Here is a 13,234-nt window from a genome sequence, read left to right on the forward strand (position 1 = left end):
TGAAGAGGGTTGTATGACAGTAATTTGGTGCTTACTGTCTTCCAATACTTGAGGCTTAGCTCAGAGTTTTCTTTGAGATTTTCAGGTCATCTGAAAGAGAAATTGATTTGTGGGGGCTGGTATAATCGCTGTCGTTATTAGAGGCCCTCAAAGACATATAAATCATCCATTTATTAAGCCTTTAAGAACTCAATGGACTGGAACAAAATAGTTTACAATGACTAAATTATGTTATTTTTTTCATTTTTTTATAGTGAAACAATTATGTTTCTTCATGAAATATTTCATCAAGGACTGAAGGCCAGGATAGCCAACTGGCCCACATTAATTTTAGGTAAGTGCTTGCTTTAGAGAGGTAAGATTTTCTCTTACTGTGGCCACAGTTAGGGTAAAGTAGCTTCAATGTTATTCAGCCAGTGCTACCTGAATTTCTGTAATAACCCATGACCTTCCTTAGACATTGGGATTCTGTTTCCTTGCCTTTTTGTCCTTTCCCCCTGGCCCATCAGAGTTCTTTGGGGGCTATAGCTGGGCTCTGCCTCAGGGTGCATTCTAGCTGGTCAGTCATTTGAGCCTCTGGCTGGGCACCATGTATGTGTGATTCATGGTGCCAGGAGCCGCCCTCTGTCCTTCCTGCAGAGTGGACGCAGGCTCTTCCTGTACCTTAGAACAGTCACCAAGCACCAAGAGACATTGCCATGTTTACTTCTTCTTTCCAGCTGATCTGTTTGATATTTTACTCCCCATGCTGAACATTTATCAAGAATTTGTGCGTAATCACCAGTACAGCCTCCAAGTGCTCGCCAATTGTAAGCAAAACAGAGACTTCGACAAACTCTTGAAACAGTATGAAGCCAACCCTGCCTGTGAGGGGAGGATGCTGGAGACGTTTCTGACCTATCCAATGTTTCAGGTAAGTCGTCAGGGGTGCGTTGATAAGTCATTGATTCCAGCATGATGTGACTGATACCTGGTGGGACCAGAGTGAGGTTGCCAGTGTCCCCTGTGGGGAGTTAAGGCACATACGTATCATCTGTCATTTGAGTTTGACCCTGAGATAAAGAAATTTATGCCATATATTCTCTTTCTAGTCTGTCCAGTGTATGAAAGAAAACTGGGCCTTATTGAGGCAATTAAATCAGGAATGGTTTTGTGAAAAGCAGCACAATTTTCTCTTTACACAAAGATTCCTCCCAGACCTCTTCCATGGAGTCTCCTCCTCCAGTGTGTTTAAAAATATTATTAGGTTTACAGAAATAGGATGCTATGCAAATGTTCCAGTGTATGCTGGTTGCATAAAAGGTTCCGGGGGAGTGGAAGGACTGCTGGGCAGGTATTTGTTTTCCTGCCCTGTTGTGATTGCTGCTGAGTCTGCCGTGGCCGGAGCCCTGCAGAGGAAGATGACCTTCTGTGTTACAGAGGCTGTGAGGACAAGGGAGGCCAGAGGCACTGGCTGGGCGTGGGGACTCAGCCCCGAGTCAGGTGGTTGCATTGAGCCTGGGGCTTGACCTGACCTTCACTTTTTGGGATTAGAGCAACCCAGAGGCTTAAGTTCACTTAGGTGCTTTCCAATTTCTAAGACTTTACCCTTCTTTCGTGAGAACTGCAGAGGCCAAGATGTGAATTAAATCTCCTGTTCTTTTTTTAAAAGTGTTGATTCTGTTCTTTTGGACAAGCCTTGCATGTTCCCATAGTGGAATTTGTGGGGCTTCTGGCCAGGCCTCCAAATTGTCATGTGGCAACCGATTCTCCTAATCATGGGTGTTCTCATTTCAGTGGAGAACTTTGTCCCCCTGAATGAGCATCTCTGACCCTGGCTGATCATTTTGTAGCCTCAGAAGTGCTGCTCTGCTTCATAACTGTTTGTCTTAAAGTTTGTTGGTCCTGCTTGAAATCCTGGAAGTCACTACAGAAACTTAGTAAGATTTTTAAAAACCAAAAGGATGCATTTGTAACAACTTAAGTACAGTGAAACTTTATAATGTTACTGTGTTGTTGTTGTTTTTTTATGAAATTCAGTTGTTTAACGTTTTGCCCCTCTGCAAAAATACTTCACAAGAAAAACTACGAAGAAAATAATTGTTTAACCTTATCCAAAATTATAATATAAGATCTTATTTACAGTGAAAAAATTGTATGTAGTTCAATGTTCTGAGATTCTGTCTGAATCTTTGGCAGTTACCTCTAGGCCATGGTTAAATTCCCTAAATTGAATCTGTCTAGCAACACCCAGCTCAGGTGAATATGCAAAGGTAGGGTTGTGAAAGACACATAGAACATTCAGAGAGGTCCCTAACTCCCTTTCTGACAGCCTAGGAGTGTCTTTTCCAGTATTTTTTCTTCCCCTGGGTGTGGTGCTCTCCGTGGTTTAAAATGTCAAAACAGGGAGTTCCTGTCATGGCTCAACAGTAATGAACCTGACTAGTATCCATGAGGATGCAGGTTTGATCCCTGATCTCACTCAGTGGGTTAAGGATCTGGCGTTGCCATGAGCTGTGGTGTAGGTTGAAGATAACGGCTCAGATCCTGCATTGCTATGGCTCTGGCGTAGGCCGGCAGCTACAGCTCCTATTTGGCCCCTAACCTGGGAACCTCCATATGCTGTGGGTGCGGCCCTAAAAAGACAAAACAAACAAACAAACAAAACAAATAAATAAAATGGCAGAGCAGTACTTGCACTTTAGGCGAAGTGTCCAAGCATAGTTGAAGGCAGGGCCTTGGGAGGGCCTTTGGATTTCTTAAAAATGCTGAGCTATTCTTCTTCTACCAACCTTTCCTCCTTCCTCTGGAATTTAAGCCCAATAACAGCTTGTCGCTTTGACTGACCCCAAAGAATTCCCATAATGTCCGAGAAGGGCCATTGGACTGGGGGTGTTGAGGAGACCTGCGTATCTCCCTCACCCTTCAGAAGGAGCACTGGGAAAAGACCTGGACCAATCTAAATCTGTTTCTTACTTTTGAAATTGGGGCAGCTGGGCTCTATTTATCTCCCAGAGCTCCAGCTCTCTGACTGTGATCTGGGGCAAACTAGACTTGTTCTGGAAGTTTGGGCTGGGTAACTACGTGGTGTTGTGAGGCACCTTGTGATAGTCTAGGACGCCCCTCCTCCCCCCAAGACCGTGGTGGCCCCACATCTTGGAATTTAGCTGAGGGGGCAGATGTTGAGGTTCTCTGGTTACTTTAAGACCTAGGTAACCAAAGGTGCTGGGAGAAGCCTCCAACTTAAAGAATTTAGCCAGAATCGGTCCAACTGCAAGAAATGTGCAAATTGAAGGAGTGCTGAACTGTGCTCTTACTTATTTGCTTCCCTGTAATATGTCCCTTCCCTATAGCTGTTTCGAACAGACCATGAAGGGAACTCATCAACGTTTGCTGCCCAAGGACTTTGTTCTCCTTGGCATCTCTCTCTCTCCTGCTTTCTCCCTAGAAATGACCACGTGGGACATTTGAGGGGACAGTGCCCTTTCTAGATGCTTGAAGGTTTTTTTCGTACTAGGTTCATGCTGTCCTTGTTCCCTTTCAATCCTTTTGCTAAGGAGTCCTGAAGGCATTTGCTCTCTCACATGGGCCAGCTATATACCTGCTACCCTCTGCCTGTGTTGTATCAGCAGTGGTACTTGTGCATGTCTCTCTTGCTCCAGTGTAGGTTGGACACCTTGGGATGAGGCTGTGGTGCTGTGCATTTTCCCCATAGAGCAAGAATGGAAGATGTGATCTAGGCTCCTACTGCCAAGGGGCCTCTGCCCAGACTTTTTTCTGGGGCCTAGATGTGGAGGCAAAGGTTTGTGTGGGCAGAGGGAGGAGGAGAGGCAACTGGAAACTTAAAGGCTGTGTATGTTTAGAAGAGAAAAGGGTTATATTCTAACTCTTCCTGGACCTGTTGTTAAGTCAGTTGTTATTCCTGAACCACCTTGAAGTATGGGAACATGGAGGAATTGTAGAATTTGGATGATGAAGTGAATTTCCCCTCAGTTGACCTATTAGGCAAGTAAGTTCAAATGTTACCAAGAACATTTTGATGGAAAATTATGTAGTCATTAACATAATTTTTGTTTAGCAAAGGTGGTGGCTTGGCTGGAACTGTTTAAATTGGCTTCAGCTGCTCCTAATCCATAGGTAAGCAGATCATGGAATCTGCTTCTGATAAGGACAGTGCTGTTATTTGTCCTTCAGAAAGTAGCCACTTGCTGCTCGAGTCACTTGTTTACTGAAATTGGAGAGCAAGCTAATTAATGTCTATAAAGTGACACATATTATTGCATAATGGAAAACATGGTGAATTATGATTCATCTGACAGGACTTACTAAGATCCTTGGGTTTTGAGGGGACAAATTTATAATCAGTTCTTAAATATACAGGTGTACTCTTAGAGAGCTGGCTGCTTCTCTCTGCAGAAATCCTTTGCCTGCTTTTTGGTAGTTTCAGGCTTGTCCAGTTTTCCACCAGAAAGTGAGATGGGCCGGTTACTTTCAAATCCATCCACTTGAGTGTTAGCCAAAGACCTCTCTAAAAATAGATTTAATTAATGGGGGAGGGTCATGAAGCTATTGACTAAACTTAGTTTTGTAGGTTTTCAGTGCATTATAAGTAGTCAGGCTTCCCATTTCTGCCCTCTCTGTTATGAAAAATTGAGAATATTAGGTGTTGATTACCTCGATTTTCTTGTAGAAGTACTAACTTAGAGGCGAACTTTTATCCATCATGGCATTATGCAAAAGGAACCTTTCTGGTCATACTTAGCCCAGGAGGCTTCACCACCCTTCTGCTACTGGAGAGTCTATACGTCTGAAATCTTGACTCAATGAAGTTCCCTAAGACACGATCCCAGAGGATGAGCTGCAGACCAATGTCTGCACTTAGGGTGCCACCCTCTGTGCTGATGCGTAAGTGTGGGTACTCCGTAAATATTAGTAAATAACCCAATGAAGGCTACCGCCTGCAAGAGAGCAAAAGCAGATCTGTGCCTAGAACTGCCAATACAAGTCGGAATGGAAGAAGCTACCCATAGGGCTTTGGGAAGCCGTTTTACTTTCTTCATTCTTATAGGTCCTTTCAAGCCCAGAGGGAGACCTTAGTCCCTGCAGAAGAGACCCACTGGGCTGCTGCACTGGTCAGAGTCAGGCTCATAGCTGGTTCTGCCATTTACTCTGAGGCCACCTTGGGCAAGTTTTGGAACCTCTTCATGCATTATTTGCTTCTCCATAAAACAGAGAAATGATCCTGATGTTTTGTTGGAGGATTGGGTATACATGCAAACCCTGAGCTCCCAATCTGACCCAGCAGGTTGCGTTATGGTAGCTGTTGTTCATGCAGGTTTTTATTAAAGTTAAACACACTGCCCTTGCTTTCCAAAATTTTTTAGTTTATGAGCCAGTGAAAAATATATTGATTCAATATAACTTGAGTTAACTCTCCACCGTGGTCTATTAAAACCTTCACAATATTGGTGGAGTTTCTGTCTTTGAGAGAATTCAGATAGTCTGTTCATAAACAAAAGTACAAACAAATAATCTAATTAAACAATACTTTTTACCACTAGAAAGAGTTGAAGTAGAGTAGGATCAGAATGTAATAAGGGCGAACATATCATTTCCAAATTTTAATTCTCAAAGAGAACATTGTAGTAGGATTTAGTTTTTTGAAAAAAAGTGTAAACAGGCAAATAAATCTCAAACACAGACTCAAGTGACTTGCCGATAACTGTCTGTTTCCCCATGAACCAGTTTTCAAAAATTATAATTGAGAAATGTACGATTATATTAAAAAATCTAAAGAAACAATAATTTCTTTCTTTCCTTCTTTCCTTCTTTTTCTTTCTTTCTTTCTTTCTTTCTTTCTTTCTTTCTTTCTTTCTTTCTTTCTTGCTTGCTTTCTTTCTTGCTTTCTTTCTTTCTTTTTTTTTTGGCTTTTGTCTTCTTAGGGTTGCACCTGTGGCATATGGAGCTTCCCAGGCTAGGGGCTGAATCAGCTGTAGCCACCAGCCTACACCACAGCCATAGCAATGCAAGATCTGAGCCATGTCTGTAACCCACACCACAACTCACAGCAACGCTGGATCCTTAACCCACTGAGCAAGGCCAGGGATCTAACCTGTGTCCTCATGGATGCTAGTTGGGTTCGTTAATCACTGAGCCACAACAGAAACTCCAATAATTTCTTTGTAATACTTTGCCTTCATGTTTTCTTGGCAAAGTATTTGTGTTCGTGTTTGCAGTTTGAAGGCTAATTTATTTTCCATGTATTTCTTAATATATATACATGTAAAATAATCACGAGTAGGAATGAACTTTTCAGAAGTGATGCTAGCCCAGAAGAGAGTGTGCAGTGTTGCTCACTCTGACATCTTGCTCATACTGGCCTTTGTTTGCTTTTAGATTCCTAGGTACATCATCACACTTCATGAACTCCTAGCTCATACTCCCCATGAGCATGTGGAGAGGAAAAGTCTGGAATTTGCTAAATCAAAACTAGAGGAACTATCCAGGTATGTGGAGAGTTTTGTTTTTTTGGGGGTTTGTTTTTTTGTTTGTTTGTTTTTTGGTCTTTTTAGGGCTGCACCTGCAGCATATGGCTATGGCACAGCCACAGCAACTCGGGATCTGAGCCACATCTGTGACCTACACCACAGCACACAGCAACTCTGGATTCTTAACACACTGAATGAGACCAGGGATCTAACCTGTGTCCTTATGGATACTAGTTGGGTTCGTTAATCACTGAGCCATGGTGGGAACTCTGATAATAAAGCTTTGATAAGGCAAAGGAGCATGTTAGTCTTTTGTGGAAATCTCCTCTGTATATCCAGGGAACAAGAAGCAAGACACAATCCGGTATCTCAGATTCCACTGATCACTAAATGCTGGCTCCTAAAGTGGTATAGAATCAGTCTGCACATTCATTTTAACCAAGAAAAAAATATATCTTTGAAAATGGTTTTATGAGAGTTCTCACTGAGGTGCAATGGGATTGGCGGCGTCTTGGGAGCGCTGGGCCACAGGATCCTTAACTCACTGTGCTGGGCCAGGGATCAAACCCATGTCCTCATGGATACTAGTCAGGTTCATTACCACTGAGCCATCATGAGAACTCCTCCTTTATTTATATTTTATTTATTTATTTATTTAGTCTTTTTGCTATTTCTTGGGCCGCTCCCTCAGCTAGGGGTCTAATTGGAGTTGCAGCCACTGGCCTATGCCACAGCCACAGTAACTCGGGATCTGAGCCGCATCTGCAACCTACACCACAGCTCATGGCAACGCCGGATCGTTAACCCATTGAGCAAGGGCAGGGACCGAACCTGCAACCTCATGGTTCCTAGTCGGATTCGTTAACCACTGCGCCACGATGGGAACTCCTATTTATATTTTAATTTTAATTTTTTTTAAAAAAGCATAACTCATTTAATTATTTAGTTAATTAATTTTTTGGCTGTAGTATGCAGTAGCTTGATGTGGGATCTAGGTTCCCAGAACAGGGTTTGAACGGGGGGCAGGCCACAGCGGTGAAAGCACCGAGTCCTAACCACTGGACCTCCAGGGAACTTCCCACCCATTTATCCTTTAGAATCATGCTGTAAATTGCTTTGTTTGAGTGATAACTTAATGAAGCCTGGCTGTCTAGCGTGACTTATGCTAAACAGCCCCTACAAGTTCAAAACCCACAAGTTCACAGCCTACAAGTTCGAAACCTAGCTTCTCAGACGGAGCTCCTTTGCTTACCTGCTGGGGCAATAGAAAATCTCTTACCATGATCCTTTGTTGTGTCTCACAGGGTAATGCACGATGAAGTGAGCGACACTGAAAACATAAGGAAGAACCTTGCCATAGAAAGAATGATTGTGGAAGGCTGTGATATCTTGCTGGACACCAGCCAAACTTTCATCCGCCAAGGTAAGTCGTTGTTCCGTGGACCCACCGTCTGAATGATCTCTGCGCCTGTTACATTATCACTGGCAGATCCAGGAAAGCATTTTGGAGCAGGCTTGATTTAGCTGTTTGATTGATGCTGTTCATGCAGGACGTCCCCATGGCCTTGACCGAGGCTGTGGTTGAGGCCCACCTTTGTGCTGTTTCTTTTCAGGGGCCATGAAAAACAGCAACACAATAATAGTAAAGCACGAATGGGACAGTAAATTACATTCTGACTGGACTCTCCTCCTCAGTGGACCCGACATTCTCTACAGCTCCAAGGAGGACAGATTGGTCTGGCCGATTGGAGTAGCAGTGCCAGGCGATGACGACATCCAGGCAAAGGCCCAAGAGAAACTTGCACTGCTCAAAGCCCTTTCACATAGCAGTGGGGACAATGTCCGAAGTGAAAACAGCTGTCTCTTGTTCCCCTTTTTCATCAGCACTTCCGGATCAGCCCCACATGATATGACTTGATGCAACTGGTAACTCCAGTTGCTAGATGAAATGTCTCGATTATTAACCTGCCCTGCCATGCTTTGGTGTTGGTGAAGGTATCATGTTTGAGACGTGTGCTTTGGGGCATCCCCCAGTAAATTAAGCTTTTGAAGAGTGAAGATATTCGTGCTGGAAACTGTAGAAAAGCGGACGCCTAACAGTGGATATTTTATTTCTCCGTGACTTGCGTTACCAAGTGCAGGAATTAAAACCACACTCCCAGTTCTTGTTAAGTGCTTAGGTGTTCTCGAGGAGGGGAGCATGCCTCATGGAATTGATTCGAAGCAGCATATTACACACATTCATAATTTTGAACTTGGTGAGGAGTGGCATATACATATGCAACTAGAGTTAACCTTTAATGTGGTTTGTTTATAGCATGCCAGTATTATTTGAAGATATCTGCATTTCTAGTGCCTACCAAAACGTGCTGCTTGAAATATCTTTTTTACCTCATAAAACAAGACATTATTTGTGCTGCATGTGCTAAGTGTTGCACAGAACACCTAAAAATCTTAACACATGCTGTTCTATTTTACATTATTTATTTGCAAGCAGAGAAATCACACAGATGTTATTTAAAGTTTGAAAGTATATTTCAGGATATACCATTCTCATTTTTGGCTTTAAGTATTAATTTTGCTTTAAATAATAGTGGACTATGATGTTCACATCAAGTCTTCGTAATTACCCCTTTCTTCCTCCACACAGACTGTGTCTCCCTATTGGCTTCCTGCCTTCCTGGCGCTTGTCTGCCTTTGTGCTTTTATGGGTTGTGCCCCCAGCCTGGGGGCCAGGAATGCTCTGCCTCTCTCGTGCCTATGCTTATCCTCCTAGGCTCAGGTTGGACACCTCTAAAGAGCCTTTTAAAATTTCCTCCTCATCTTCCCCTCCCTGCTTCCTTCCAGGTAGAATGAATTACTTTCCTCCTTGTCCCCAAGCATCTTTGCTGCGGGTGCATGTATTTCTTCCTCTTGTATTTTTATAGGTCTCTGAATGTATGTTTGTCTCCCCCAGTAATTGTAACTCTAAAGGGCAGTGTTTATAAATTTTCTCTTGCCTAGTACAATGCCTTCCATTATAGATACCTGGAAAAAATGGACAATGAATTAAATTGAGTTGCTTTGCTGTATTGCAGTTTTGAATGTCAGTTGTCTTATTTTGTATTTTTCTTGTATTTGGCGTTCACTGAAAAATACTTACTAAAGGACTTGAGCTTTATAATATGTGAAAATGGAAACAAAAGTTCGTATAACTAGTATTCAATGTTCTGAAAGGACTTTTGATTGAAAAGTATTATAACACATAAACATTTAATGTAGTTCTACAAACGTAAACAGTTTTGATCTAACTCTGAAGAAAAAAATCTATGATGAAAAATGCTGGAAGGTTGAATACAATGAAGTTATATTTTTTTTTCATTGCACCTGGAGGAAAAACAGTCATGAGCCATCTCTCCCTTTGATTCATGTCCAGATGTTATTTACTGCTTGTCCTGTACCACATGTTTGAGACACTTCTTTCAGCTATTAATATATCTGATGTTATTGCTGTATTGATGTTAATATAACGATTTGCCTTTCAGCAGTATTTTTCTGTATTGTTTGGTTTGGTTAGTCTGTTAAGGAATTATTCAATAAAGGTGGCTTTAAAAAATCAGCTTTAATCTGAAGGTAGAAAGTAATTCAATTATGGACAATTTGGAAAGTTTGTATTATTTGCTTTGGTTGCTCCTATTATTACTTTTACTAAGTACCTTTAATAGGCTTTAAAACTCATTGCAGTGGGCTTCTTATGGTTTTTTTTTCAAAATTTGCGGGATTCTGTTTTCTATGAAATGACTACAGTTTAATTGTGTACTTGTGTTTGTGTTTACTTTTAGGGATGATATGAAGTCTGTTTTTCAGTGTGTGTGTGTGTGTGTGTGTGTACAAATGCATGTGCAAAGATATATGCATGGTTTCAATCTCAAATAAATTTTCCTTCTGAGGACAAGAGAAAATAAGTCATCCAGGGCATCTGAAAGGCTTCCTCAGAATATGGGTATCAGCCAACCTTGAATGTCAATCTGTGGGAATTTAGTGATTGAAAAAGCAGGTTTTATTGTAAACTGATTACATTTGTTAGGCAATTGATGAGTAATGTGAAGGACTGTCATAGTGGTCTGACGTTGTCATTGATTTTCCAAAATCATTTCTAAGTTTCTTGAGCAAATGTTTCAGTGTCCGAGGCAATGATAACTAGACAGTATAGATGCGTCATGGAGGCCCAGTCCTGTCTCCTCCACTTCCTTGCTGGGTGATATTGGGCAATTTATTTAACCTCTCTTTGCCTCAGTTACCTCTTTTAAATTGGGGTTAATAGTAGTACCTATCTTTTAGGATTGTTCTGAAGATTAAATGAGCTAAGTCTCACAAAAGCACCTAGAATAGTGTCTGTGAGATTATGACATAAACTTTAAAAACTGAGACCTAAACTTTGGAATGGATTTCTATTTTCATACATGAATATTTATTAGAAGATAAAGACACTCTAAATGGACATTTTGTGCAAAACCTATCATACATAGTCACCATTGTCTTATGGAAATGTGAATCAGGAAAATTAAATAAAGGTGACTGAATTTAGAGCTAAATGCATTGAGAATGAGACATGAACCTCTCTGGTATTTTAATCATTCCCAGACTCAAAATCATGTACTTTCAATGTACCAGTGTTCTTTGAAATCGTAACATGGGGTCTAAAAATACTTTTACCTTCTCAAATGACTATCCCAGTAACTTGGTAATTGCTCTTCATTCTTTTTCACTACTGAGTGAAATTAAAAATAGAACATTAACTAGTCTTGAATGCCATGCTATGGGAATTTAGTGATTGAATAACTGTTTTTTGGTAAGTTGACCCCAATTATTAGATAGAATGATGATGGTGATGCAAAGGACCATATTGTAGCAATGCTCTGATACCGAGGAGTTAACTGACTTAAGACTTATAATTTCTCTAATTTGTATTAACTGGAAAGGAATATTCAAGTCTCATGGTTGTGTTGAAACATCATGTCAAACATAAGATAAAATGTGAAAAAAAATCCACTTAACATGTTTTGCAATGTGATTATTTTATAAACCAGTGTTGAAATTGTTCACTTTTAATTCAGGTGTATAGATTTCTGTGCATATACCTAATGCACATAGTTTCCTAGTTGAATATGAGATGAATAATTATTGACTAAGCCTGCTAGTTTATAGTTGCCAAGGAAACATTTGTTTTTTACCTCAAAGCTAAACTTCACAGTGATGACTTACATGCGCTAACAGTGTGTTTTATAATTTCTGGTTTACAAAAAGATAATTAAATACTAGAAGAATTTACCTGTGAACACATTACTATCCAGTTTTCATAGCCTCGGTTATTTCCTTTCTGAAAGTGACTCCCAAACCCTCTTGTCCACCTGTCTCTGCCCCAGTCTTCAGCTCTGCCCAAACCCATCTGCCTGGGTGACTCACGCCCACTCATGGCAAAGCAAGAACATGCTTTTTCCATCATTCCCTTTCCGACTTTGAGTATTTAGGTTGCTGAGGCCACTGCATCCTGGCCGAGCCACCGAATTCGGGGTGACCCTAGGAGGGAAGCTTCATCGGCAGGCCTCCGTTTCGCCTTCTGTGAAAGGAGGGGATGTCCCAGGTCCTCTGAAAGATCTCTGCCTTGGATTCCACCCAGAGGTCTCTTGGGTACCATCCTTCTGCTATGACTTGCTCATCTACTCCTCTAAGCATTCTGCCTTCTGCTTTTTCATCTCTCCTGTATTCTTCGTATTTCGTTACTGGCTGCCTGTGCTCTCTGCCACCTTGCTCCCACCTACTTCTCCGCCTCCTCTCCCATTCTATTCATTGGAACCAAGCCTTCTCCCACCCTTTTCCCCAGTCCCACACCCTCCCTCCCTCAGAACTGCCTCCGTGTTATTCTTTAGGACCCAAGAGCAGCCTTAGCTAAACACTCACCTGAACAGATGGAATCAGGGCCTGAAAACTTGGGTTCTTTACCCACTGCATGTCCATCTTTAGATCTCTGTAAAAGTAGATGCTGTTTCGAATATTCATATGTTAATGTAAACATTTCGTGACCCACAATCATAGCTTTACTATTTTACATATATAAAGAGCTTCAGAGAATTTTTTTTTCTCCTCTTATAGAAATAATCTGTGCTCATTAAAAAAAGCAATCAGGAGGAGTTCCCATCATGGCGCAGTGGTTGACGAATCCGACTAAGAACCATGGGGTTGCGGGTTCGATCCCTGGCCTTGCCCAGTGGGTTAAGGACCCGGCGTTGCCGTGAGCCGTGGTGTGGGCTGCAGACGCGGCTTGGGTCGCGCGTTGCTGTGGCTCTGGTGTAGGCCGGTGTCTGTGGCTCCGATTGGACCCCTAGCCTGGGAGCCTCCATGTGCTGAGGGAGCAGCCCAAGAAATGGCAAAAAGACAAAAAAAAAAAAAAAAAAAAAAAAAAAAGCAATCAGGGGAGTTTCCATTTTGGCTCAGCAGGTTAAGGACCCAATTTTGTCCCTGTGAGGATGCTGGTTCCATCCCTGTCCTCACGCAGTGGCTAAGGATCCAACGTTGCCACAGCTGTGGTGTAGGTAGCTGCGGATGCAGCTCAGATCTGGTGTTGCTGTGGTTGTGGCATAAGCTGAAGCTATGGCTACAATTCGACTCCTAGCCTGGAAACTTCCACATGCCACACATGTGGCTATAAAAACAAAACAAATCAATCAGGAGACCCAGAAAAATGTATGAAGAGGAAAATAAGATTGCCTACTGTCTCATCTCTTAGT

The 13,234-nt window shown here is 41.9% G+C and overlaps 1 protein-coding gene across 15 annotated transcripts in view; it reads left to right on the forward strand.

Moving 5' to 3' along the window:
• Nucleotides 1-13,234, forward strand: part of RASGRF2 (Ras protein specific guanine nucleotide releasing factor 2) — a 266,150-nt gene that overhangs the window by 115,780 nt on the left and 137,136 nt on the right. For 10 of the 15 annotated variants that reach the window (XR_014838159.1, XR_014838160.1, XR_014838158.1 and 7 more), the window contains 4 exons: nucleotides 255-334; nucleotides 720-913; nucleotides 6,376-6,485; nucleotides 7,772-7,890. Coding sequence is in view for 11 of the 15 variants with exons in the window: in XM_021084503.2 (XP_020940162.2) it covers nucleotides 255-334; nucleotides 720-913; nucleotides 6,376-6,485; nucleotides 7,772-7,890 (503 nt within the window). In the remaining 4 variants the exon portion in view is untranslated. Of the gene's footprint in view, nucleotides 1-254; nucleotides 335-719; nucleotides 914-6,375; nucleotides 6,486-7,771; nucleotides 7,891-8,080; nucleotides 8,231-13,234 lie in introns of all 15 variants that reach the window. The other 5 variants (XR_014838161.1, XM_085013940.1, XM_085013937.1 and 2 more) reach the window with 2 other exon arrangements.

The sequence above is a fragment of the Sus scrofa genome, chromosome 2 (assembly GCF_054392235.1).
Source record: "Sus scrofa isolate SSC_HxYL_T2T_F1_AM1 chromosome 2, Sscrofa_HxYL_maternal_Yorkshire_Landrace_v2.0, whole genome shotgun sequence".
Taxonomy (NCBI): Eukaryota; Metazoa; Chordata; class Mammalia; order Artiodactyla; family Suidae; genus Sus; species Sus scrofa.